Source organism: Hippocampus bargibanti, linkage group LG02 (genome assembly GCF_051943395.1).
Source record: "Hippocampus bargibanti isolate YZ-2025 linkage group LG02, ASM5194339v1, whole genome shotgun sequence".
Classification (NCBI taxonomy): domain Eukaryota; kingdom Metazoa; phylum Chordata; class Actinopteri; order Syngnathiformes; family Syngnathidae; genus Hippocampus; species Hippocampus bargibanti.
This window is the reverse complement of record NC_142735.1, coordinates 17,936,766-17,962,679: the sequence shown is the minus strand read 5'-3', so window position 1 is coordinate 17,962,679 and position 25,914 is coordinate 17,936,766. Positions and strand designations below refer to the sequence as shown.

General features: G+C 43.0%; 3 protein-coding genes across 4 annotated transcripts in view; 2 read left to right on the top strand and 1 right to left on the bottom strand.

Annotated features, from left to right (window-relative positions):
• Nucleotides 1–733: 733 nt before the first annotated feature.
• On the top strand, nt 734–14,947 carry LOC148901757 (aryl-hydrocarbon-interacting protein-like 1). Of its 2 annotated transcripts, none has more exons than XM_088989752.1 (8): nt 734–977; nt 2,614–2,793; nt 2,947–3,135; nt 7,451–7,627; nt 10,935–11,076; nt 11,754–12,208; nt 13,461–13,602; nt 14,082–14,947. In XM_088989752.1, the coding sequence occupies exons 1-8, from the start codon at nt 882–884 to the stop codon at nt 14,444–14,446; spliced, it is 1,746 nt and encodes a 581-aa protein (XP_088845878.1). In that variant the 5' UTR covers nt 734–881; the 3' UTR covers nt 14,447–14,947. The 2 variants fall into 2 exon arrangements, with proteins under 2 accessions (XP_088845878.1, XP_088845877.1); XM_088989751.1 differs by having other exon boundaries at nt 13,458–13,602.
• LOC148901756 (aryl-hydrocarbon-interacting protein-like 1) lies at nt 14,697–17,771 on the top strand. Its single transcript, XM_088991256.1, has 4 exons — nt 14,697–14,706; nt 14,938–15,119; nt 16,381–16,525; nt 17,005–17,771. The coding sequence occupies exons 1-4, from the start codon at nt 14,697–14,699 to the stop codon at nt 17,367–17,369; spliced, it is 702 nt and encodes a 233-aa protein (XP_088847382.1). The 3' UTR covers nt 17,370–17,771.
• A 3,099-nt stretch (nt 17,772–20,870) lies between these two features.
• drp2 (dystrophin related protein 2) overlaps nt 20,871–25,914 on the bottom strand; it is a 120,428-nt gene continuing 115,384 nt past the window's right edge. Inside the window, exon 25 of the mRNA XM_088989750.1 lies at nt 20,871–25,162. Coding sequence (XP_088845876.1) covers nt 25,143–25,162 — 20 coding nt within the window. The 3' untranslated portion in view covers nt 20,871–25,142. The remainder of the gene's footprint in view (nt 25,163–25,914) is intronic.

Here is a 25,914-nt window from a genome sequence, read left to right as displayed (position 1 = left end):
GATGTGTCTTGTGTGTTTTTTTCCTTCCTATGCAATCAAAACCGTGAACGCAGCCTTGATGGCTTCCTGTTATGCACGTTCGCAGACAGAATGTTTATTTTGCCTTTTTACTGCTTAGAGACTGTTTAGATCATTTTTTCTCCTTGAATGCTTCAAAGGCGAGTTAAATCAATGAGAAAATATATTCCTGCTGTGAATTCTGCTTAATTTCTCACACTGCCTTGGTTACACTTTTACAAATTTTATGACACGATTGCTTCCTGCCGCCACATCAAGTTTGCTGGCACTCCTGAGAAACGGAGAATAATCATTGGGGGTATACCTAGGCTCCACTGTATCGTTTTATAATGGGGTGTGCCTTATATTTGGAAAACGTACCTATTTATATCTTATATTTGGAAAAGTTGTTTCATTCATTGAAGTTGTGCTTAATAGTCCCTTATACACCAGAAAATACGAGAAAAAAATGGAAAAGTGTACTTTCTTTTTCTTTTGTTCGTTTTCTCTCCTTTGGAAGATTAATTTTCCAATAGATTTGATTGTTTTTTTTTTTGTGGCCAAAGCCAAAACATGTATGTCCATGACAGCCTTTTGCGTACTGCATGTTGTGGCATCCCCCACTCCTCCACCCCAAATTGGATTACCAATACATCCCCTTCCTGAAAGATCTTGGGCTGTGTGAAAGTCACCTGAACTCATTTTTTTTTAGCCCGCCCCTTTCCTGCAGGCATACTCCAGCCAATGGCAAGAGCCATGTGGGGATTAGCTCCTCAGATTAAAGTGGCCAACTCTCACCCCATCCGGCCTAATCCCGCCATCTGTCAGAGAGCAAGCGACCAAGCACCTCTCATATCCGGGCCAAAAAGGAGGCAGGCGGCACCATGGAGGAGACGTACCTCCTCAAGCATCCGGGCGTGAAGAAGAAGATCCTGGCAGGAGGCACTGGCCCGCTGCCTCACTTCCCACCTGGAACTAAGGTACTGGTCACATGAAGCCTTTTTGATCAGGTGTTCTCAAGATTGTTTTTTTTTTTTTTTTTTTGGGGGGGGGGGGATATCAGGGAGGATTTTTTCCCCCCAAACCTTTCACATACCCTGTAACCAGATAACACGATAAGTTGTCCACTGTAGAAACCACTGACCCCGAAAGAGTTGAAAATGTCCTCATAGTCATTTTTTGACTTCAAGACGGCGCCCCGAGAGTGGCTGCCTTTGCACCTGCATATAAGGCGCATGGTCATCTTTTGAAGAAAACAAGGATTTTGGGTGTGCCTTATACAATGAAAAATACGGTAAATCAGGATAAATTCCAGAAATATTTTTTCTTTGTGTCAAAGTCAAACATGGATTAGAGCTTCGTGCTGGTATTTAGAGTACCTTGTTTTTGCAATGATCTGGTGGAATACATTACGTTCCAGCTAGCGAGGTCTGTCAAATATAATAAATTATAGGGAGGAATAATTAATGTCTTACATTTGTTTTATTGTCTCCACACATGCATTAAAGATGACATCATATGACAGTGTCGCTAATTATTTTGTGGAGCCTCTTTAGATGTCAAAACATGTTGATGTGCTGTGTCACATTTATTTGGCGTCAATTAGATGGTGTTCGATCTTCACAACATGACACTGGTCCATTGACACTGATTCACCCAAGTAACCGTTTGGTCAAACAAACGTTTGATCAAGCAAACCGGCATCTTTAATGGAAGCGACTCTGTGTTCGTCTCCCAGTGTCTCTGGGACTTTCTTTTGTGTGTGTGTGTGTGTGTGTGTGTGTGTGTGTGTGTGTGTGTGTGTGTGTGTGTGTGTGTGTGTGTGTGTGTGTGTAGTTGTCCTAATTCTAGTCACATCCAGCTATTGGCACAAAGCCCAGACACACTGACAAACATTTTTTTTCTGACAGTGCCAGCATGGATGTCCATGAATGTCTCTTGTGCATTGACATTACTGAGTGTGTGTGCGTGCGTGCGTGAGACTTACCTGCAGAGAAAGTCCCAAATACCAAACACTGATCTCACGACACGATAGATAGACTAGGCAGAATAGCTAAAAGTATAATACGACACCATGGCGTGTTGATCCAGTTGCTACAACTTCACAATGTAGAGGGTTCAATACCAGCTCCGGCCTTCCTTTGTGGATTTTGCATGTTCACCCCGGGCCTGCGTGGTTTTTCGTCCCACATTCCAAAATCATGCATGGCAGGCTGATTGAACATTTCTAAATTGTCCCAAGGTGTGAGTGTGAGCGCAAATGATTGTTCATTACCCCCGCCTCTCGGGCCTCCTACCCAAATACAGCCGAGTTAGGCTAGGATGGATGGATATAATATGACACATTCATTAACATATATAATCAACAAAGCATTTGAAGAGCTCAATAATTTGCTATACCTAATGAAATGCGTTACAAGGTGGATAATTTTGTTGACATGCTGCTGCAAAAATAGCTTCATGTCCTCACATGAGTTGTATTAATTTATGTTTCATTGCACTGATTGGCTTGCATGACAGCACAATTTTATCGATTTCAGGTCAAAAACATGGCAACTACTCTGACCATAACGTTGACTTTTTTTGTTTTATTTATTTTTGCCTTTGTATCGCAAGCTGGTGTTCAATTTCCAGACCCTTCTGGACAACTTTGAGCGCACGGTGGTGGACGATAGCAGACTGGCCGGTAGGCCCGCCGAAATCTTTGTGGGCAAAATGTTCAAACTGGAAGTGTGGGAGACGCTGCTCACATCTATGCGGGTTGGAGAGGTAGCCGAGTTCTGGTGTGACGCCGTAGTAAGTTGGATGACGTGCACACACTCGCGAGCACACACACACGCACGCGCACACACACACACACGCACACTATGCAACCTCACAGTACAGTTTTTCCTGGAGTGCTGCACTGACAATGCTCCTTTATTTTGTTGCGACGCTGTCATTGCACAGCACACAGGTTTGTACCCCATCGTGTCAAAGGGGATGCGGCTGATTGCTCAAGGCAAAGACCCCCTGGAGGGCCAGAGGCACATGTGCGGCATGGGGAACCTCTTCCACTATCACTCCACCGGCTTCCCGGAGCTGGATGAGCTCATGAGAACGCCGCAGCCTCTCATCTTCATCCTGGAGTTGCTACAGGTTAGGAAATACAGCTCTTCTTAAAAACAGATCAAGAAAGAATACCGAATCAAAATGCATAAAAAAACTTATGCGGCGAGACAGCAAGCAGGTGGAAAGATGATAAAAGTTCACTCAGCCAGATCCAGGAAGGATATTTTGAGTTTTTTTTATTTGAAGTCATGGTGGAAATCAGTTTTCGGCAGACTACAAGTAACACTGTTCTCCAGGCTGTCCTTTCTCCCTCTTCGAAGTGACTTCCTCAGTCTGGTTTTAAAGGTGGTTCGCCTGAGCTTCTGGCCATTCAGGTCCCAGCGGCAATTGGCTAATCCCAGGTGGTTGCAATCACCTTCCCAGAGACAATTAGTGGTCGCCCGACTCTACTGTTTTGGATGGGGAGCAATGTGCACCTTTCTCCCATCCAAAATCCAGAAAACACTAAATTATTTAACACTTCTTTTCGCATCATGACAAAAACATATTTGTAAAGTAAAACATTGACAATATGAATACAATCAAAATAGTAACACTTGTCACGAAGTTAAGTTGTGTTTCATTAAGTAGTTAACAATTGTAACCATCAGAAATGGTTTTGTGAAAGTAAAAGTGAATGATATCGACCGAATGGACATTTGGTCAATAAGTCATTGCTTGCAAAGAAAACAAACAAAAAATGTGTGTTCAAGACATATGAACTCATTCACTGCTATTCCCAAATTTATTCGGGAATTGAAAATATAACGCGGAGCGCCATTCCCAAATGTGTTCGGGTTTTGGTTTTTGTTGCAGGGGGGGGGGGGGGGGGCAATGAAGCATGGATCAGACCTCTGGCAATGTTTTTCCCTCCCACGGGGCGGCATTTGCCTTTTGTACAGCCGACCCCATTTCAAGCTCAGATAACTCCATATAACTTCAGAATTAACTTTTTTTCTGATGAAAGAAGAGAGTCTCAGGTTTCTTACGCTTCATTGAATGTTGATGTAGTCCTAAAACTCAATATTTTGTGGGTCCTGCAATTTGAGTGACAATGACAAAAACCCTGGCACTGGAGTGGACAACATTTTTGCATTTCGTCTGGCAGTGAATGAGTTAACAAGGGAGAAAATGATTCAGTCTTTAACACGTTTCACCTTTACCGGTAATCCGTGTATAAAGTGCCCAATTATAAAGTGGAAGTCGCAAAGTGCTTTCTCTATTTTTAAAGTGCTGCGGTTTCTGTAATTCATTCTAGTAATTAAGGATTTAATTTGCCAGGGAAATTACGGTGAAAATTCATTTTGCTGTTATAATAATCTTTGTCGGGTTTAAGACATGCACAAGAAACATTTGCTTGCGCAGCAAATGTTACCTGCCTGTTTAAAAAAAAATGTAAAACATATTGAGAACATAGCATTTGATCCAAATTTCCAATCAATAAGAAGTCAAAGCTACCCATACCGATTGAAAAACAAATCCAATCTGCAAAAGTCAGTATAATTTAACCCAGTTTGGGTAAAAGTAACTCAATCTGCTTAAACGTCTGTGTAAGCTCTCAGTCGTACAGGAGTGGTCCGTCGATGAGAAGGTTTCTTCAGCCGTCATCTGTACAAAAATGAAGGTTTCGGACGTTTCGCCTCCTATCCAAGAGGCTTCGTCAGCGAACTAAAGTCTGACTGATCGTATCGGCCCCATTTATATATCCCTAATGTCCAGACATGGTGGCGCCGGACACAGCTATGATAGGTCCCTACTCTCAGGTTGGGGGGGCAGGGGAACCCCTCCCTGTGGCCCCACTGATTGTTCCTACATTCCTGACTAACGACCGGCCTATTACCCCCACTCCCCCCGGTATCCTTATCAGCATAACGACCCTCATCAACATTGCGAAAGTTGCCTAACCTGTTTTGCCTGAGCAGGCTATTGTATGAACGATCCAAATTCAACCTCACCCCACCAGACCGGTTTAATGAAGGATTTTGTTGTTTTATAAGAATTGCTTCTTTTACCCCCCTTTCAAACCATCTATGTTCTTTCGCTAAGATTTTAACCTCATTGTCGTCAAATGAGTGGTTGCTAGCTTTTAGGTGCAAATGTACTGCCGATTGAGGCCCACTAGTGTTATCCCTGCGATGTTGATAAAGTCTTTTTTTGAGAATTTGTTGAGTCTCCCCAATGTACTGCTCTTTACAATTTTCATTCTTACAATGTATGGAATAAACTACATTACTTTGTTTTTCATTTGGTAGCCTATCTTTTGGATGCACTAATTTTTGCCTTAACGTGTTTATCGGTTTGAAATAAGTAGGAATTTTATGTTGCCAAAGGACTCTTTGTAATTTTTCAGAAACTCCTGCAATGTACGGTACTGCTACTCCTCTCCTTTTAGAATCTTGAGAATTATTGGTTTCGTTCGCTATTCTTTCTTTCTGACATTTGTTGAATGACCACTGAGGGTACCCACAGTTAGTGAGTGCTCTCCTGATATGTTTTGACTCCTTTTCTCTACCTTCAGTGCTAGTTGGTATTAGTTTAGCCCTATGCTGGAGGGTTCTGATAACTCCTAGTTTATGTTGTAAAGGGTGGTTAGAGTCAAAAAGTAAGTATTGGTCAGTGTGCGTAGCCTTCCTAAAGACTTCTGTTTTTAGCGCTCTGTCCTCTTTTATAATTACTTTACAATCCAAGAAGGCTAGTTGGTTCTCTTCAATGTCCTCACGAGTAAATTTAATGTTGAAGTCTACAGAGTTGAGCTGATCTGTGAAGGATTGAATTTCTTGTTTCTTAATTATGACAAAAGTATCGTCCACATATTTAAACCAGTGTCTAGGTTTCTGCTTAAAATGCACACCCATCCCATGCCTGGGTTAGGAAAACCACCCACCATCTGTCAAGATCTATATTATAACGACGTGACTTTTCCTTTTCGGCATGTAAAATGTGATATTCCTTCGCAATTACTGAGAGCGATGACAAAAAGTGAACCCCTTCCCCTGTCCTCCCCCTTCTCTGTCTGCAAACACTGCACTTTGAAGTCAACCCTCCAGGGGGTTCAACAACAACGGCATCTAAAACAAAAGTTTCACAAAAGCTTCTCTTGTTCGAGCAGACAATCGTGTGTTCCTATTTAACACTCTCTTGTAGTCGCTCCCGCTGTTTTATTCAGTGGTGGTTTTATTTGCGAAAAATGAATGAATCCTGCTTCACGTCATACCTGGAGAACAGCAGCACTTAGCAACAAAAACAAACAGCCTTTGCTATCGATTTTAAAATGGCACGCTTGGAATCTGAATTCCACTTAGTCGACGTCCACCAAGGCTGAAATGAAAATACAAGTAATTGGTTGGTCAGTATTTCATAAGCAATTCTGGAGGTTATGAAAGCAAGTTGTATACCCACCCAAAACTAAGCTTTGACAGGACTAGCTAGGGTATGGGGGTTGAGGATCCAGAGTCACTTTCAAGCAATGTTTAAGGATTTGTGAGAAGCTCTTGTTGTACGTCACAGGTGTCAAAGTCAAATCTGGCCCGCCACAGCATTTTATTCGGCCCATGAAAGCTATGATGCTTTATGATGCTTGCTAAAGTCCGAATCAAAATTTCAAGTTGTCCCATGTAAATCACAATAACAGTATTTTTGTACTTCCTATTTGAAAAGTAGTTATTCATTAATTTGTTGTGCTCTCTAAATGTAATGTGGAGAGGATGAAACATTCTAATGGTAATAATTCAAATTCTAATTCATAACCGCCCCTGAGAGAAAACACGTTTAAAAAAAATGGAATAATGACAGAATAGTGCATACAATTTCGGGGGGGGGGGGGGGGGGGGGGGTAGTATGAATATGTGAATTGGCGGGGATCTGAAGTTAGTTTTTATTTCTTTTTTTTTTGTATTACGTTTTAATTCCTTTTTGCGGGGGCTTGTTTTTAATTCCTTTTTGCGGGGGCTTGTTTTTAATTTTTTTAACTCCTTGATTTTGGTCAAGTTTGTAGCTTTAGTTGTATTCTTAGTTTTTGCATTTCCCCCCCAAATTTCGTATAATATTGTATCAATAACTAAAGTACCCTATAGTTGTCAAACAATGTATCATCCTTCTGTCGTGATAAACAGCAAAAAACATTTAAAACGGACCGCGACAGCTCATGACAAATTGACAAAGATAAAAACAATGGACATTTTTTACTCAATCTAGTTTTAAAAAACGTGATGTCATTTTTGTTATTTGGAATGTTTCTATTTTTGTTTAATTTATGTTCTCAGGGTTTGTTGCGCTAATCATCTAACTCCCTCCCTAAAGTACCACTGTATAGTGTGATTCATAAGCCACCGTTGGCCCCCATGCGTGCACCTAAACTCTCCAGGTAGGCGACCCCATGTCCTACCACAGGGAGTCGTGGATGATGGAGAAGGACGAAAAGCTGAGCACGGTGCCCCTCCTCCACATGCGGGGCAACGCGCTTGTCAAGCAACAGCGGTTCCGGGAGGCGGCTAGCCAGTACAAGGAGGCCGTGCTGCTGTTGAAGACAGTCCAGTCGAGGGTAAGAGCTTGTGGGTGAGAGACGATTTAACGGCATCCTGTCGGGATGGCGACCCGAGTGACTGCGAGTCGAGTCTATGTTTGGATGATGATTGATGTGGCAAAAAAAAAACGTCTCAAAAAAGAGTGCTATCAGTTACTTGGTATCAGCGGGTACTCAAGAATTGAGTACACATACCGTTATTCTAAAAATAATATGTATATATATATATATATATATATATATATATATATATATATATATATCGATATAACCGGGACTATCGATATATCCGACCCTGTTTGCATGTAATTTTTTTCCGTGCGTGCATAGAAATAGTATCGATATAACCGGGACTATCGATATATCCGATATCGATATAACGAGACTTTACTGTATATATATAAAAATCCTCATCTCACCCACCATGGGTGGTGTCTGTCCCCATTTCAGCTCGGGTCCTCTACCAGAGGCCAGGAAGCTTGAGGGTTCTGCGCAGTATCCGTGCGGTTCCCAGCACTGCGCTTTTCTGGACCGAGATATCCGATGTTGTTCCCGGGATCTGTTGCAACCACTCGTCGAGTTTGGGGGTCACTGCCCCAAGTGCTCCGACCACCACAGGCACGACTGTCACCTTTACCTTCCAGGCTCTCTCCCGCTCCTCTCTGAGCCCTTGGTATTTCTCGATTTTCTCATGTTCCTTCTTTCTGATGTTCCCATCACTCGGGACCGCTACATCCACGACAACGGCTTTCCTTTCCCCTTTATCTATGACCACGATATCTGGTTGGTTGGCCATTACCATCTTGTCAGTCTGTATCTGGAAGTCCCACAGGATTTTTGCTCGGTCATTCTCCACCACCTTGGGAGGTGTTTCCCATTTTGACCTTGGGGTTTCCAGTCCATACTCCGCACAGATGTTTCGGTAGACTATGCCAGCCACCTGGTTATGGCGCTCCATGTAGGCTTTCCCTGCCAGCATCTTACACCCTGCAGTTACGTGTTGGATTGTCTCAGGTGCCTCTTTGCACAACCTACACCTTGGGTCTTGTCTGGTGTGATATATCCCTGCCTCTATGGCTCTGGTGTTCAGGGCCTGCTCTTGGGCAGCCAGGATGAGTGCCTCTGTGCTGTCCTTTAGGCCAGCCCTCTCTAGCCACTGATAGGACTTCTTGAGATCAGCCACTTCTGCTATGGTTCGGTGGTACAGCCCGTGTAGGGGCTTTTCCTCCCATGATTGTCCCTCTTCCAGCACCTCATCCTCTGTTCCCCATTGACTGAGACATTCTCTGAGTACATCATCCGTTGGAGCCTTCTCTTTGATGTATTCATGGAGCTTGGATGTTTCATCCTGGACAGTGGCTCTCACACTCACTAGTCCCCGGCCTCCTTCCTTACGGCTTGTGTACAGTCTCAGGGTGCTGGACTTGGGATGGAACCCTCCGTGCATGGTGAGGAGTTTTCGGGTCTTAACATCCGTGGTCTGAATCTCTTCCTTTGGCCACCTTATTATTCCTGCAGGGTATCTGATCACTGGCAGGGCATAGCTGTTTATTGCCCGGGTCTTGTTCTTGCCATTGAGCTGGCTTCTGAGGACTTGCCTCACCCGCTGGAGGTATTTGGTCGTAGCCGCTTTCCTTGTTGCTAATTCGAGGTTTCATTTGGCCTGTGGTATACCGAGGTACTTGTAGCTGTTTTCAATGTCTGCTATTGTTCCTTCAGTGAGTGAGACCCCTTCAGTGTGGACTACCTTGCCCCTCTTAGTCACCATCCGACTACATTTCTACTACTACTTACTACTTGCGTTAGTGGCTTGCCATTGTGCCGTCCAGTTTTTCATACCTGAGACTCTTCCTTGTATATCTGCCGCTGTGATGGTAACTGGGTTCTGTTCAGGGAGGTTGCTGTGCTCCTCTTTCAGAGTCACCAGCCATTGTGCACTGCTGTTATGTGCGACCTCCTTCTCCCATATGCCTTTCCAGTATCTTTCAGTTTCCAGCCTTGGAGGGTCTGCTCTGCTGTTAGAACCCTGCCACTGAGCGTACACTTTCGCAGGTTGTGTTGCGAACAGCCTGTTTATTCTTCTGGCCTCATTCTCTTTCGTGTACCTCTTTAGGCGACTGGCCAAGGCCTGGAGCCTTTGTTTGGCAGTTTCGAGTGCTTCAGGTATGGTTATCTGCATGTACCTCTTGGGTATTGGCCTTTTATTCACACCTCTCTGGGTCTCCGTCAATTGACTCACATCTTTCCGAGCCGCCTTGATCTTGGCCTCCAACCGTCTTTTCCATGGTGGGTAATGAATCTCGTGGCTCTCATGGTTGCTCTTGTAGCCAAGCATGTCTAGGATCACTGATGCTGAGGTGTATATCAGCTCATTGGTTTCCGTGATCGTTCTGGTCGGGATCGTTCTCAGTGCTGCATTCACAGTTTCCATGAGACTTTCAGGTGGTACTTCACATAGCCGTTGTAATCGGTGCCTTCGTTGCCCAGTTTTCATTCTTGCCATGATCTTATCTCTCAGGTCATTTGCTGCCTCGCTCAGTATTTCATTTATTGGGGCTGGCTTCCCAATCTCATTATTCATTGGGGCTTGCCTCCCAATCTCTGGTTGAACCTCTTCCTGTGATGTGGCAGCCTGGGGCCCTTCACCTCGGAATTTGTGTTGTACCTCATCAATCTCAAGTTGTAATAGCAATTGCCGTTTGTGGATATTGGAACACTGAGCTACTAGTTGTTTCGTGGTCAACCGTGACTGTGGGTTTCGAAGTAACCATTCAGCCCCCATTCTCCGCATGTAACCCCTCTGACTAGGGTTGCTTGAGTAGTAGCATTCCAACAGAGCCATGTTATCGCATCTCGTCCATCTCCGCTTTGTTCCAGTAGCCCATTTTTCATCAAGGTGCTCTGGTTCCCCAGCACCTGACGCAGACCTTGTTTGGCCGGGCGACGTCTGAGCCAGCATGTCATTCCATTTATTGTCTCTCATCATTGTATGAGGTAGGCATTAGCGTGAAGGGTCTTGCCCAAGGACGCACACTGGATGATGTCATTGTGCTCATTTCTGCTCATTTTCTCTGCCACAAGTGGGATTCGAACCGTCGTCTCCCATATGCCAAACCAATGCCTTATCAACTGAGCTATCCAGCCGCTCATATATATATATATATGATTTGATTAGTATGATTTGATTAGATGCAAATGGCGGGGGAACGTAGGATGGAAGGAGCTCAGCTTTCAATCAGTCTTTTCATCAGTGTTCTTAACATACTCAAGGATGCACAGGCCCGCTCGTGCTTTCATATCCCTCTCCTTGCCCGTATGCGTGCAGGAGATGCCAGGCAATGTCGACTACATGAACTTAGCCCGCATGATCGTCCCCCTGGAGTTGAACTACTGCCAGTGCATGCTGGAGCTGCACGAGTACTATGAAGTGATTGAGCACGCCAGTGAGCTGCTGGACAAACACAAAGGTGGGTGGCGAACGTTTGACAGGCGGTTTGATTGATTAGTCGAGGGTCATGTTATCAAACATCGGGCATTCACATTCAGATCCAGGATTTTTTTCCCTCTCCTGGAATAATACATGCATTTAGCAAGTTGTTCAAACAAGACTTTTGTGTTTTGTGTAATATGATTGCAAAACGAAAGAATATATAGAGAGAGGGGGGAGAGAGAGAGAGTGGGAGAGGAGCGCGAGAGAGCGGAAAGCTAGATAGAGAGAGAGATGGAAAAGAGAGGGGGGAAGAAGGGAGAAAGAGGAGAGAGAGAGAGACTGACGTGGCTTGGAATTGAAGCGGATATACTGTATGTGGGACAGAGACCATGACGTCCCTGATCCACTGGTGAAAAGGACGCTTTGATCCTTTCCTCTTTCATCTACACCTGTTTCATTCAACAAAGAGAGTTCAGAAAGTTCTTAAGATTAAATGACTGTGTCTTTGTATTTGTTATTATTATTTTTTTTCTTTTGACTTCAAGATGGCACTGCGAGAGTGACTGTCTTTACAGCAGCTCTTGTATTTTGCTGTTCTACTTTTTCTTTTCCTTCCATCACTTTGCATCATTTTTTTAATACAACGAGGCATGCTCGTAAGGTGGGACACTCTTAAGTCAAGTCTGCACCGTCGTCTCCATTTGTTTTTTGCAGACTGCGTGAAGGGTTACTACAAGCGAGCCAAGGCCCATTCCGCCGTGTGGAACGAAAAGGAAGCGCGCCGGGACTTCAACATGGTGGCCCACTTGGACCCCACGCTGGCCTCGCTGGTCCACCGAGAGCTCAGGGCCTTGTCTGAGCGCATGAAGGAGAAGTACTGGCAAGAGAAGGACGCCTACTGGAACAAGCTGGATGTCAAGGACGCTGATGATGAAAAAGAGAAAAAGGCGTTGGTGGATGAGGAAGAGAAGAAGGATTCCCAGGATGCAGATGAAGGCGGAGAGGATGATGGAGGTGATAAGATGGAGGGAAAGAACTGGCAGCAGATGTTACGTCTGGTGATGCTGCTTCAGGAGCAAGGAAACGTCCTGATGAAAGAAAAAGGTTTTCAAGAAGCTTCTACAAAGTTCAAGGAGGCTTTAGATTATGTGGACTTCCTTCAAAATAAGGTTGGTGTGACAGTAAACCTTCCAAAAAATGGTTAATTCACCTTGATGCTCACAGAAAACAACATGGGACATACTCACTCTCAAAGCTCTCATTTTATCATTAAAACATTGGTGTGTGTGTGTGTGTGTGTGTGTGTGTGTGTGTGTGTGAGTGTATCATGGCTGAATGAGCCACGCTGCACTAGTTTCTTCTTCATTAAAACATTACAATGTAGAGGTATCAGTGGCGGGCCATGCATGTCACTCCTAGGCCTTCAGTAGTGCTATGTCTGAATCACAGCTGCACGTGTGGTATGATATTACTACACGTCCACTAGAGGGTGCAGTTGGCTAGGAAATAACTTATGACTTGAAGAAACTTAAGAAATACTGTCATCAAACTGTTTTATTTTTTACGATGAACATGTGGATTCATGATATCCTCATAAAATTGCAATATTTGCTATTTTTGCTAGCTTTGGAGCTGTCCAACCTTTCTTAATGACGCCCATCGATGTTGAAAAGTCCGTCTTGGAAATGGCTTTAACAGCATATCTGCAACCAAATCCATTTCTAGACCTTTTTCAGCCTTTGTGGGTTGACAAAACCACTATTAAATTGACACCAAAATGTATTTGCTGATGCAGCTTGCTCCAGATACAGTGAGCTAGCTCTGGCCAGTATTCACTTAGCATTGGTGGCTAGTGAGACTATGATTGGCTAGTGACTAGCCAATCATAATTTGCAAAAACTCGTTTCCAGTGCCATTGAGCAGACTTGGGTTGCCAACTCGAATTCTGATCAGTTAAAGCAACAGTTTCATCCACATTGATTTTTATGCTCCAGAGCCTGCGGAACTGATTGTGAGAGCGTCCAGGTAGATTTCTGACCCTGGTAACAAATGATGGCTGAAATGTGATTGGTTAACACATCTGGAAGCAACACAACAGGGGAAAGGCAATGAAAGGAAGCTGAAAGACAATTTGGAAATATTTAATAAGAATTTATGGACAACATATAATTCATATCAGTCCATGATTCAGATATTGTTAGACCAGCAGAGAAGGCTTTGCAGGCTCTGATGGGCCACCACTGAGAGGTATGAAATATACGTTCCAAAAATAACAAAGCAACACAAATCTATGAAAGAGGCAAGCAACCTCATCCTCTTGCTCTAAAACACCAGCCGCGTCATCCAATCTCCTGGAAATCCTATCACGGCTTTTATTTGCCCTCATTTCACCCCTCCCTCTCGGTTCAATGGCCTCAGCAGGTGCGTCGAGGCGATGAGGACTGGGAATCTTTGGAGAAAGTGCGACTGCCTCTGACACTCAACCTGAGCCAGTGCATGTTGGAGCTCCAATGCTACCCGCAAGTGGTGCAGCTCAGTGACAAGCTGTTGGAAAGCCATCAAGGTAATATGGAAGACTGGCTTTGTGTGGGCGGGGAGGGGGGGGGGTGTGCAAAGTCAGTGTTCTGATGTAGGAATGGTTTTATGATTATTTTCCTCAAACGCACTTTTCAACAGTCGAAAACCGAAGATTTCTCACTCAGTTCGCGGCTTTGTTTGCTTTCATGCCGCAGCAACGCTTGATCTCGCTGTTTTGTTTATGAGAGAAGAATCAAGACTTCTTCCTGGTTTCCTTTGCCAACTACTGTGGGCACCATATTCCCAAAAATATATCTGTGTATTTTTCATTTTAGCAGAGGCTTTAAAGTTAACTGCATATTACACTATTGTTCAAAAGTTTGGGGTCACTTGGATCTAATTTTTTAAAGAACATCTGTAGCGTGTTGATATGGACTCAACAGGCAAGTTTATCACTTCCCAAAAGCAATCAGTTGTTTTGAAATTATCAATGACGCCCCGTGCGTTGATCCATCTTCATTTCAGGTCACTTCAAGGCACTTTACCAGCGCGCCCGGGCACACGCCGCCTTGTGCAATGAGGAAGAAGCACGGAAAGACTTTGCCGCAGTGGAGAAACTGGACCCTGAGTTCAAGCCGGTCGTCCGACAGGAGCTGAAGAAGCTGGGCGAGAACCTCCGCAGCATGCACGCCCACCAGAACAAGACCTACTGGCATGCAACGCGGGAGAAGTGGGGGCCTGGACAGGCCCGGAGGAAGAAGTTCACGCAGGAGCTTGGTGATGGCGAGGAGCAAGTGAACGACATAAAGCAGAGACCCAAAACTACCGAGGAGGATCATGATAATGAAAACACTGCACACTCTGAGATTACAACAGACCTCGATTTCTGACTTCTGCTGCTGTTAGCGATAGCGTAGCTAGCACGTGATTGGCTCGAGCTAAAGTATGAAGAAGGTGAGACACCAAACAAGATCAGTGGAAATAAGGCAGCCGTGGCGATCAAACAGGGAAGGCGTGCCAGTCAGTCAGAACAGAGCAATAAACGGGGCTTGTCTCGAAGGCTGCGGGGAGCGATAAGAAAGAAAAGTATTGATTTAGCCTCCAGCTAATCCAAATCCAAACACAAAGAGAGAAACTAATATGAAGTTCTGTGAGTCATCTTCTTGTTCACACACACACACACACACACACACACACACACACACACACACACACACACACACACACACACACACACACACACACACACACGCACACACGCACACACACACACGCACACACGCACACACACACACACGCACACACACACACGCACACACGCACGCACACACACACACGCATAGCAAGTCCGAGTGCTAGTGTTTTTTCTTTTATCACACAGGGCCAGGTTTTTCTGAGGATGATGGAGGTGATAAGATGGAGGGAAAGAACTGGCAGCAGATGTTACGTCTGGTGATGCTGCTTCAGGAGCAAGGAAACGTCCTGATGAAAGAAAAAGGTTTTCAAGAAGCTTCTACAAAGTTCAAGGAGGCTTTAGATTATGTGGACTTCCTTCAAAATAAGGTTGGTGTGACAGTAAACCTTCCAAAAAATGGTTAATTCACCTTGATGCTCACAGAAAACAACATGGGACATACTCACTCTCAAAGCTCTCATTTTATCATTAAAACATTGGTGTGTGTGTGTGTGTGTGTGTGTGTGTGTGTGTGTGTGTGTGTGTGTGTGAGTGTATCATGGCTGAATGAGCCACGCTGCACTAGTTTCTTCTTCATTAAAACATTACAATGTAGAGGTATCAGTGGCGGGCCATGCATGTCACTCCTAGGCCTTCAGTAGTGCTATGTCTGAATCACAGCTGCACGTGTGGTATGATATTACAACACGTCCACTAGAGGGTGCAGTTGGCTAGGAAATAACTTATGACTTGAAGAAACTTAAGAAATACTGTCATCAAACTGTTTTAATTTTTACGATGAACATGTGGATTCATGATATCCTCATAAAATTGCAATATTTGCTATTTTTGCTAACTTTGGAGCTGTCCAACCTTTCTTAATGACGCCCATCGATGTTGAAAAGTCCGTCTTGGAAATGGCTTTAACAGCATATCTGCAACCAAATCCATTTCTAGACCTTTTTCAGCCTTTGTGGGTTGACAAAACCACTATTAAATTGACACCAAAATGTATTTGCTGATGCAGCTTGCTCCAGATACAGTGAGATAGCTCTGGCCAGTATTCACTTAGCATTGGTGGCTAGTGAGACTATGATTGGCTAGTGACTAGCCAATCATAATTTGCAAAAACTCGTTTCCAGTGCCATTGAGCAGACTTGGGTTGCCAACTCGAATTCTGATCAGTTAAAGCAACAGTTTCATCCACATTGATTTTTATGCTCCAGAGCCTGCGGAACTGATTGTGAGAGCGTCCAGGTAGATTTCTGACCCTGGTAACAAATGATGGCTGAAATGTGATTGGTTAACACATCTGGAAGCAACACAACAGGGGAAAGGCAATGAAAGGAAGCTGAAAGACAATTTGGAAATATTTAATAAGAATTTATGGACAACATATAATTCATATCAGTCCATGATTCAGATATTGTTAGACCAGCAGAGAAGGCTTTGCAGGCTCTGATGGGCCACCACTGAGAGGTATGAAATATACGTTCCAAAAATAACAAAGCAACACAAATCTATGAAAGAGGCAAGCAACCTCATCCTCTTGCTCTAAAACACCAGCCGCGTCATCCAATCTCCTGGAAATCCTATCACGGCTTTTATTTGCCCTCATTTCACCCCTCCCTCTCGGTTCAATGGCCTCAGCAGGTGCGTCGAGGCGATGAGGACTGGGAATCTTTGGAGAAAGTGCGACTGCCTCTGACACTCAACCTGAGCCAGTGCATGTTGGAGCTCCAATGCTACCCGCAAGTGGTGCAGCTCAGTGACAAGCTGTTGGAAAGCCATCAAGGTAATATGGAAGACTGGCTTTGTGTGGGCGGGGAGGGGGGGGGGTGTGCAAAGTCAGTGTTCTGATGTAGGAATGGTTTTATGATTATTTTCCTCAAACGCACTTTTCAACAGTCGAAAACCGAAGATTTCTCACTCAGTTCGCGGCTTTGTTTGCTTTCATGCCGCAGCAACGCTTGATCTCGCTGTTTTGTTTATGAGAGAAGAATCAAGACTTCTTCCTGGTTTCCTTTGCCAACTACTGTGGGCACCATATTCCCAAAAATATATCTGTGTATTTTTCATTTTAGCAGAGGCTTTAAAGTTAACTGCATATTACACTATTGTTCAAAAGTTTGGGGTCACTTGGATCTAATTTTTTAAAGAACATCTGTAGCGTGTTGATATGGACTCAACAGGCAAGTTTATCACTTCCCAAAAGCAATCAGTTGTTTTGAAATTATCAATGACGCCCCGTGCGTTGATCCATCTTCATTTCAGGTCACTTCAAGGCACTTTACCAGCGCGCCCGGGCACACGCCGCCTTGTGCAATGAGGAAGAAGCACGGAAAGACTTTGCCGCAGTGGAGAAACTGGACCCTGAGTTCAAGCCGGTCGTCCGACAGGAGCTGAAGAAGCTGGGCGAGAACCTCCGCAGCATGCACGCCCACCAGAACAAGACCTACTGGCATGCAACGCGGGAGAAGTGGGGGCCTGGACAGGCCCGGAGGAAGAAGTTCACGCAGGAGCTTGGTGATGGCGAGGAGCAAGTGAACGACATAAAGCAGAGACCCAAAACTACCGAGGAGGATCATGATAATGAAAACACTGCACACTCTGAGATTACAACAGACCTCGATTTCTGACTTCTGCTGCTGTTAGCGATAGCGTAGCTAGCACGTGATTGGCTCGAGCTAAAGTATGAAGAAGGTGAGACACCAAACAAGATCAGTGGAAATAAGGCAGCCGTGGCGATCAAACAGGGAAGGCGTGCCAGTCAGTCAGAACAGAGCAATAAACGGGGCTTGTCTCGAAGGCTGCGGGGAGCGATAAGAAAGAAAAGTATTGATTTAGCCTCCAGCTAATCCAAATCCAAACACAAAGAGAGAAACTAATATGAAGTTCTGTGAGTCATCTTCTTGTTCACACACACACACACACACACACACACACACACACACACACACACACACACACACACACACACACACACACACACACACGCACACACGCACACACACACACGCACACACGCACACACACACACACGCACACACACACACGCACACACGCACGCACACACACACACGCATAGCAAGTCCGAGTGCTAGTGTTTTTTCTTTTATCACACAGGGCCAGGTTTTTCTGAAACAATAAAATATTTGTTTAAAAACTGCATTTCTGTGCACATGGGTGACTTTTTAATGATACATTTTTTTGATCTATGAAAGTATCTGGAGAAAGAGAGAAAGTGATATCCATGCCGCATGTTGCAAATGAAGAAGAGAAAAACTTCCATTAATTTTAAATTGTTCATGTATGTATTGTGGCGGGCACTAGGACCAGGCATCTCACCCAGCAGGTGAACAGGAGGGTGCGGGTTTATGTTACATATATTTCACTGCATTTTCTGTTTGAGTTAGATCCACTTGTCATTAGCCGTTGGAATAAACAAATGTCTGGTGTGCTCCTTCCTCAACGGCTACAGTATGTTTTTTAATTAATCAGTTACATAATTGGTTGGTGTAACATTAGGGTTCGATTTTGTAGGTTGGCCTTGGGGTTAGGTTTAGGGGTTCGATGTTCGGGACGTGGTTAGGGGTTAGGGTCAGTGGGTTCATGGTAGGATTGGTGTAACATTAGGGGTTGGTTTTGTAGGTTGTGGTTAGCGTTGGGGTTAGGGCCCCAGGACCCTAAACCTTAACTCTATCCGTTAGAGTTAAGGTTTAGGGTCATGGGTTCATCTTTGGGTTTGTGCGTTCGTGTTAGGGTTGGTGTAAGGTGTAATTAGGGTTTGATTTTATAGGTTGAGGTTTTGGGTTAGGGTAAGGGTTAGAAGTTATAGTTAGGAGTTAGGGGTAAAATTGTGGTTAGGGATTAGGGTTGGGTTGGTGGAAAAATTAGGGTTCACTTTTTCAGGTTGGGGTTAGGATTAGGAGTTTGGGATTAGAGTTAGAGATGAGGTTAGGGTGAGTGGTTAGTTGTTCAGGGTTAGGGTTAGCGGTTAGCGATAGGGGTTAGTGTTAGGGTTTTGCGATTAGCGTTAGAGGTTTGGGTTTGAGGTTAGGATTGGTGTAAAATTAGGGTTACCTTTTTTTGGTTGGGAGAACGGGTCACGAGTTCGAATATGGTTGAATTTTTTTTTGCGTGCTCTTGTGCCCCCTCTCAGAGATGTCATCAGCAAATTGAAAGATTTTGCTTTTCTCACTGGAACCAATATGACTTTCAGATTTGTTTTAACCTTCATCGTACGGATGAAACTGCAATTCAGCGCAGCGTGGCACAGAGCTCAATTTATCTGACTGGGACAGAAACTGAAGGATGCATGGTTATAACACCAAAAAAATGGCCTGACAAAGTGATTTGATTCAACCTAAACAAAGAGGTCAGTCACACTCACAAACAAATACAAAAACACAGAGGTACAAATAAAATATTTTTATTTCTGTACACAAAAAGAGTACAAAGCTACCGTAAACCAGCACTTTTCTTTACAATATAGTGTTTGTACAGACTTCCAAAACACAATTCAAGCCATCAACGAAATACATCGAAATGGTGAATGAGGTATATCCATGGTGATGTGACAAGAGAAACGGATATGTTGAAAACAATAGTAAAATGTGTTTGTGTAAACTCACGTGTTAAGGTAGAGCAGGTCGATTAATCACCGGATTGGGAGATTGGTTGGGTTGGGACTCACAATAGCAGACATCAGGGCGGATATAATGACATGGTAAGCAAGTGTGTGTGTGGTTTGTTGTCACAGTTCAGAATAACAAGTTGATGAATATCATGTGTCCTACCAGTAGTATGGTGGATTTTTGGTGGTCTTTCAGCATAGCATATCCAACGGGCTTTTGCGGTATTTGATAAAGTGTATGGTTCCGTGTGCGTGTGAATTCTCATGAGAATTTAGCAGGATTTTGTGCAAACGGTGATGGTTTTCTTGAAAAAGTTGAAAACATTGTGTTCATAATTATTTGATTATTATGACTGAAAATTTGAAGTAAAGGCATAGTAATTTCTATTAATTTTTTTATTTATAATTTCTAGTTTTCCATTGATTGTTTTTTTTTTGGGGGGGGGCATTTCTTTTAATACACAGAATTCTTTTTTAAAGTACATTTATAAAAAAAAGTTAGACATTAAACAATAGAGATGTGGAGGGAGATAGAGACAGAATGACTTCAAAAAAACAAAAGCAATCAACTTTGTGTTTCAAGTACATGATCAGTAATTTTGTCCTGAGAATTCTGGACTATTTATGGCACTGCATCACACATGTTGGTGGAAAATAGTCAGGAAATCTCAGAACATCATTTGATTTATTCATTTTTGTTTGTAAAATTCCATTCTCATGAGAAGATTTGCGTATTGCCAATTTCATTTCAACTACTCTGATTTGCTTTCGCCAACTACAACAGTGATTCTCAAACTGGGACCCGCGAACAAAACTTTAAGCGTCTGTCAAATCATTTGGAGTAAGTTGTCACGTTGTTTCATGAAATAAAAACCTAAATATGATGACCAGTGTGACACTTGAACAAATGTAATCAACAACGACCATAGCTTGGGGCTATTTAAAAACTTGACAAGATGGTGACATGATTTCACCTTAATTTGACATTCCCTCTTGCATAAGTTTTTTAATTGCAGAAATGGGAGGGGGCATAATATATTTTTGTGATGACTTCAAGATGGCACCATGAGAGTGGCTGCTTTTACACCAGCACCTATACATTTTGTTCTTTTATTTTCTCCATTTCATAACTTTGCTGCTACGAATTGGCAATTTCTGTTAGACGACTCATTTGCTGCCATTCCGGAATTTATTTGGGAATTGAAAACTGTGACGTGGAGCGCCATTGCTAAATTTGTTTGGGTTTTGGTTTTTCTTGGAGGGGTGCTAATAAAGCGCTGGTCAGACCTCTGGCAATGTTTTCCCCTCCACAAGGGGGCAGCATTTGCCTTTTGCCCATGTTAGCGCTTTGTTACAGCTTCAGCTATTGTTAAAGTGCGATATACATCAATATGTATGTATATGTATATGCTTTTTCTACTTTCATTTCTTTCATAACTTTGCTGCTGTGAAATGTAAATTTCTCTGCTGCGAGACTAATAAAGGCAAATCCAATCCAATGTATGTATTGTATTTTGTACATCAACCCCCATTTCAAGCTTAGATAACTCCAGTACTGGAGTGGACACATTTTTGCCCATTGGCAGTGAATGAGTTCAAAATACAGTGGGACCTCGGTTTACGAATCCCTTGGCTTCCGAACTTTTCGGTTTACGAACGTTACATTGATGAAAATTTTACCTTGGCATACGATCTATTTTTCGGGATACACACGGAGCTGCCACAATGAGTCATGTGTCGTTTGTGAATGAGCCCGTTCTCCAAACAAGGAAATGCCGGCGGACTTTTTTTTGGCCTCTATTCCCCGCCCCCGGGGGATCGTGTTACAGACAGAGAGAAAGTGAGGCAGTTCTCCAAAAAACAAAATGGCATCTTCGGTTAAAGCCACGTGATTGGTAAAGAGCCCAGCAGTGGGGGTGGGGGTTAAACATTAAAGAGACAGGAAGTCAGAAAGAGAGAGAAAACACACACACACACACGAAAGGGATCGGACGGAGCTTGAAACAAACAAAAAAAAGAAACAGGAAAAAAAAAAAAGTAAAATGGTGAGAAAATGGATACAAAACAGTGACATTTGGACCCATTTCAACTTTGATAGTTCAAAAGCAGAGTGTAGACTGGAAGGTTAAATATCCCATCAATCAGGCTCCACAAATAACCCGCACAAGTCATCTGTACACTATATGCAAAAAGCTATTAACCCAGCTAAACATATCACAATTGATGAACTAGATACAATTATCACAGAGAAAGCACCTACAAGGATCATCCCTCAAGATGGTGAAAGAAGCCTATGTTCCTCATCAAGTGTTTAACACTGAGGAAACCGGACACTCCATTACATCAAGCCATTAACGACCATTCCAATGGTAAATAAAATTTTTAAAAACTTTATTGTACAGTACAGTTTATTTCTTTAATCGTAATACTATAGCACATTTATTATACATAAAATAAGGTATATTTTGTGTAGTTTTAAGGCTTAGAAAATTAGAAAGTAGAACATTATGTTTTATGGGGACCTGGGAACGGATTATTCTCATTTTAATGGTTTCCTATGGGAAATTAATTTTTGGGATACATGCTTTTCGCCTTACACACTCTGTCTGGGAACCAATTAAGTTCGTAAGCCAAGGTCCCACTGTATAGTCCTATTCTCAATGTGTGTTACACGAGCTCCCTGAAAGAACCACTGTATAAAATAATAATGCATTTCATTTATAAGCGCCTTTCAAAACTCTCAAGGACACTTTACAAGATCCGTTTTTCTGTGGGCGAGCAGCGGCACCCTAAATGTTCAACATCTGTTGCACGTGCTTGAGACCTTTTAAAAAAATCCAGTACAGTAAATATCATCAGTAGAAGTGCAAGTAATATACATTTTCTTTTACTCCTTTTAAAACCCTTATTTTAAAGATTTTGTCCTTAAATGTTGCTTAAATATGAAGTTATTGATAACACATTTTGGTGGAGTTTGACAAAATAAGTCCTTATAAAGTTGACCTCTTTTCTCAAATTATTTGTCATTACTGTGTAATCCAAATGATATGTCCTGGTGGTTTATAAGCAATGGTCAACAACAACAATGGTAATGAGGATCCTCGGCTGAACAGCGACAGGCTTGATTGCTCAAGAGAGTCGCCCTTTGGTGCATCCCGCTTATGCCTATCCGGATTTGCATTATGAGCCCATCACCTTTCTCTGCAGCTGCATCCATGTGGGCTGTTCCCTAGCAACCGCATCACAACGAACACGCCAACATCAATGGGGAGAATGACGTAAAGACGCAAGGTCAAAGCCTGCTTTTTCAGGTTCCAAATTGCATATTTTTTACCACACAGTGGATTGTGGTGTGACAGGACGATCAAAGTGCATCGCCACCGACTACAAGAAGAGCGAGGATTCTCTTTTTCATCCTCCGCCTTTTCTTGCTCGTCTGTCAGATCACTTTGAGAGGCGCCCCGCCCCCTCCCCACTGAGCATCATGGCTTCAGTCTCTTTTTGCAGACGATAAACAGTCGTGATGTATGCTTCTTCCCTTGAACGGTCAAAAGACTGCAAACGCTCAGCTTGGATGGATTTGCTGTATCAGACATCATGACATGAGCCAAGCTGTTTTTTCTTCATTAATTAATTTGTTTTATTCGTAACAACATGACAAACGCAATTAGTGAATACAGCAAGCACAGACATCCAGATTTTTGATTTCTAGATTTTTTTAGGGATCCCACACATGAGGGAACACTAATGGGAAAGCTCCCGATTTATCCAAATCGTTTGTGGGTAAATAACAGAAAATGAACCAATCCATCCCGTGAATTTTATTTGAAAACTTGTTTATTTATCGTACAGTTGACATTCGGTATCCACGGAGGATTGATATTGGACAAAGTTACAGACCTTTTTTTTTTCCCCGAACATAAAAAATGCAATTACCCTCAAAAATTATTCTATTTTGTTTTTGACTAAAAACACTCTGTGAGGCTTTTATGTCTTGCCGGTGCCCACACCAGCATTTACAGTCGGATGAAAAAGTAATATTAGATCAGTTGACATAACTTTGGATGATGATTTTTGAAAAATCATCAGCCTGCCATTAATCAATTCAATCCTTGTTTTGATGGTGGTGCTTGGTGTAACACGTTTGAGAACCACTGATGAGACAACGCCATATTATAAAGGGACGTGACTTTGTCCCAACTCTCTGTCTCGCTTTAAAAGTTCCATCAACATTGTGAATCCATAATTGGAAACGACAATAGCCTTCATTTGTGTCTTCGTTGAAGCGGCGCCTTGCCTTCGATCTTATGAATGGATGCCGCGAGTCGGCGAAGGGCGAAAACGTGAGCGGAATGGCGGCAATGACAGTGACAAGCAATTGGAGAGGATTAGAGCGACGGTGTGTGCAAACAGAGGCGCAGGGCTAGCGGCACTTTGGCTGTCGTATATAAATAAATCATGGCTTGAAGTAAGTAAGATGCTGGCGGGTGCGGCGGGTGTCCGCCTAACACAACCGCAGTCTGCTTTGCCGTGGAATACATGACAAGACACCCCGTCTGCATTTCTCACACAAGCTGAGATATATGCGATTCCTGTCTAATATCCATGAAATGTTCAAAAAAAGAAATATATTGTCAAAACGATGCCCTTATGAAATTATTATTATTAATTATTATTATTATTATTATTATTATGGATTAACATCTACCATAATATTAACTCATTCACTGCTAGATGTTCAATGTGACCACTCCAGTGCCAGAGTTTTTGTCATTGACCCCAAAGAAAATTTAGTAGGACTACATAAACATTCAATACAGCGTTAGAAACTTTATACTCTCTTCTTTCATCAGAAAAAAATGGTTATTCCCAAATCATATGGGTCTGGAGTTATCAGAGCTTGAAGTAGGGGCGGCTGTAAAAAAGGCAAATCCAATACATACAGCAGCTGAAGCTAGGACAAAGCGCTAACATGGAAAAAAGTGAAATGCTCCCCCCTTGTGGAAAAGAAAAAAAACATTGCCAGAGGCCATGGCCAGCGCTTTATTGGCACCCAAGCATGAAATAACAAAACCGAACAAATTCGGGAATGGCGGTCTGTATCGTATTTTCAATTCCCGAATAAATTTGTGAATGGCAGTGAATGAGTTAAGTCACCAATAATAACACTATAATCAATAATCTTTTAATAATAGTAATAATAATAATCATTATTTACCATAATATTAAGTAACTAATAATAATAATCATCATCATCCCCTTGTTAGCAGTCACCTTTTGTTGGAACCATACTGCACACTTCATCTTTTGCAAATGATTGTTAGCGCCGAGCTATGACTTGCCTATCTATTGCAGTGAGTTCGAGGACCCTCATTTGAGAATCACTTGTATAAAGCTGCACACCTTTAAACAACTGCGTATACACACACACACACACACACACACACACACACACACACACACACACACACACACACACACACACACACACACACACACACACGCACACGCACACGCACACACACACGCACACACACACAGTGTCTCCTTCCACTTGGCTAACACCGGTTTACCTTTGGCCACCAAGGGGCTCAGTCAGCCAGCCAGCCAGCCAGCACCGTTTGGCCCCAACAGACATCAGCCTTATGCGGTTTGCATGATAAAAAAGGCTTGTTAGTGCACAGAGTTTGCAGTCCAGGGTTTAGCTTCTGTAACGGTACCCGAACCGGGCCAGGCGGAGCTCCTGCAGCGCTGTCGGCATTCGTTCAGGCTGCGTTTAGATGTGTGATGTGGTGCCTGAAATGAGCAAAAGGCCCTGTGAATACTTTCTGCATGCACTCAGACTGATTAATTTTTAGAACATTGATATAATTTTGAGAAAAAATGAATTTGATGCTGGCAAAAGGCATAAAATGTGGAAAAATATGAGCCACTGTCCACTAATTTTTCACTCAGCAGGCTGTGATTATAGCAATTCTCTCTTGTGGCAGTCCAGCAAATTGCTTTTTTTAAATGCCACTTTGCAAATCGACTCGCTGGCTATGTGAGGATGATTTTCATGTCATTCTGTCACCTTTTTTTTCAAACTCCCACTGATTTGCAAATAATGTATATCAAATCATGTGTGAGTGTTTGATTTAAATCGAGGACTCAGACGTCACAAACAAGTGCTGTTCTTGAAATATGTGACATGTCCAGCCCAGAACAAGAAAAAAAAAAACATTTAAAAATGAATTGCATTTTGACAGGATAATAAACATTTACATTGATGTCAAAGATGAAAAGGTTTTTTCATCCGTCCTTTTTGAAGATGTCGGATGTTTTGCTCCTCATCCGAAGAGCTTCGTCAGCAAACTAAAGTTGTGCTGCTATTACGTCGGATAAGGGGCGAAACCTCAGACAGCTTCAAGAAGTACAGATGACGGCCGAAGAAACCTTTTCATCAATGGACCACTGCTGTACGACAGACGTATTGATGTCAAGATAATTGTAAACTTTCCAACATACGGAATGAAAGGTTGGCGAGCTGTGCGATAATGGACACAATT

Bases quoted from the DNA above. Each gene is read 5' to 3' on its own strand.
- LOC148901757 (XM_088989751.1), top strand. From the start codon at position 882: ATGGAGGAGACGTACCTCCTCAAGCATCCGGGCGTGAAGAAGAAGATC. The intron at 978-2,613 runs GTACTGGTCACA...TTGTATCGCAAG, and splicing joins ACTTCCCACCTGGAACTAAG to CTGGTGTTCAATTTCCAGAC. The intron at 7,628-10,934 runs GTAAGAGCTTGT...GTATGCGTGCAG, and splicing joins TGAAGACAGTCCAGTCGAGG to GAGATGCCAGGCAATGTCGA.
- LOC148901756 (XM_088991256.1), top strand. The intron at 15,120-16,380 runs GTTGGTGTGACA...CAATGGCCTCAG, and splicing joins TGGACTTCCTTCAAAATAAG to CAGGTGCGTCGAGGCGATGA. The intron at 16,526-17,004 runs GTAATATGGAAG...TCTTCATTTCAG, and splicing joins GCTGTTGGAAAGCCATCAAG to GTCACTTCAAGGCACTTTAC.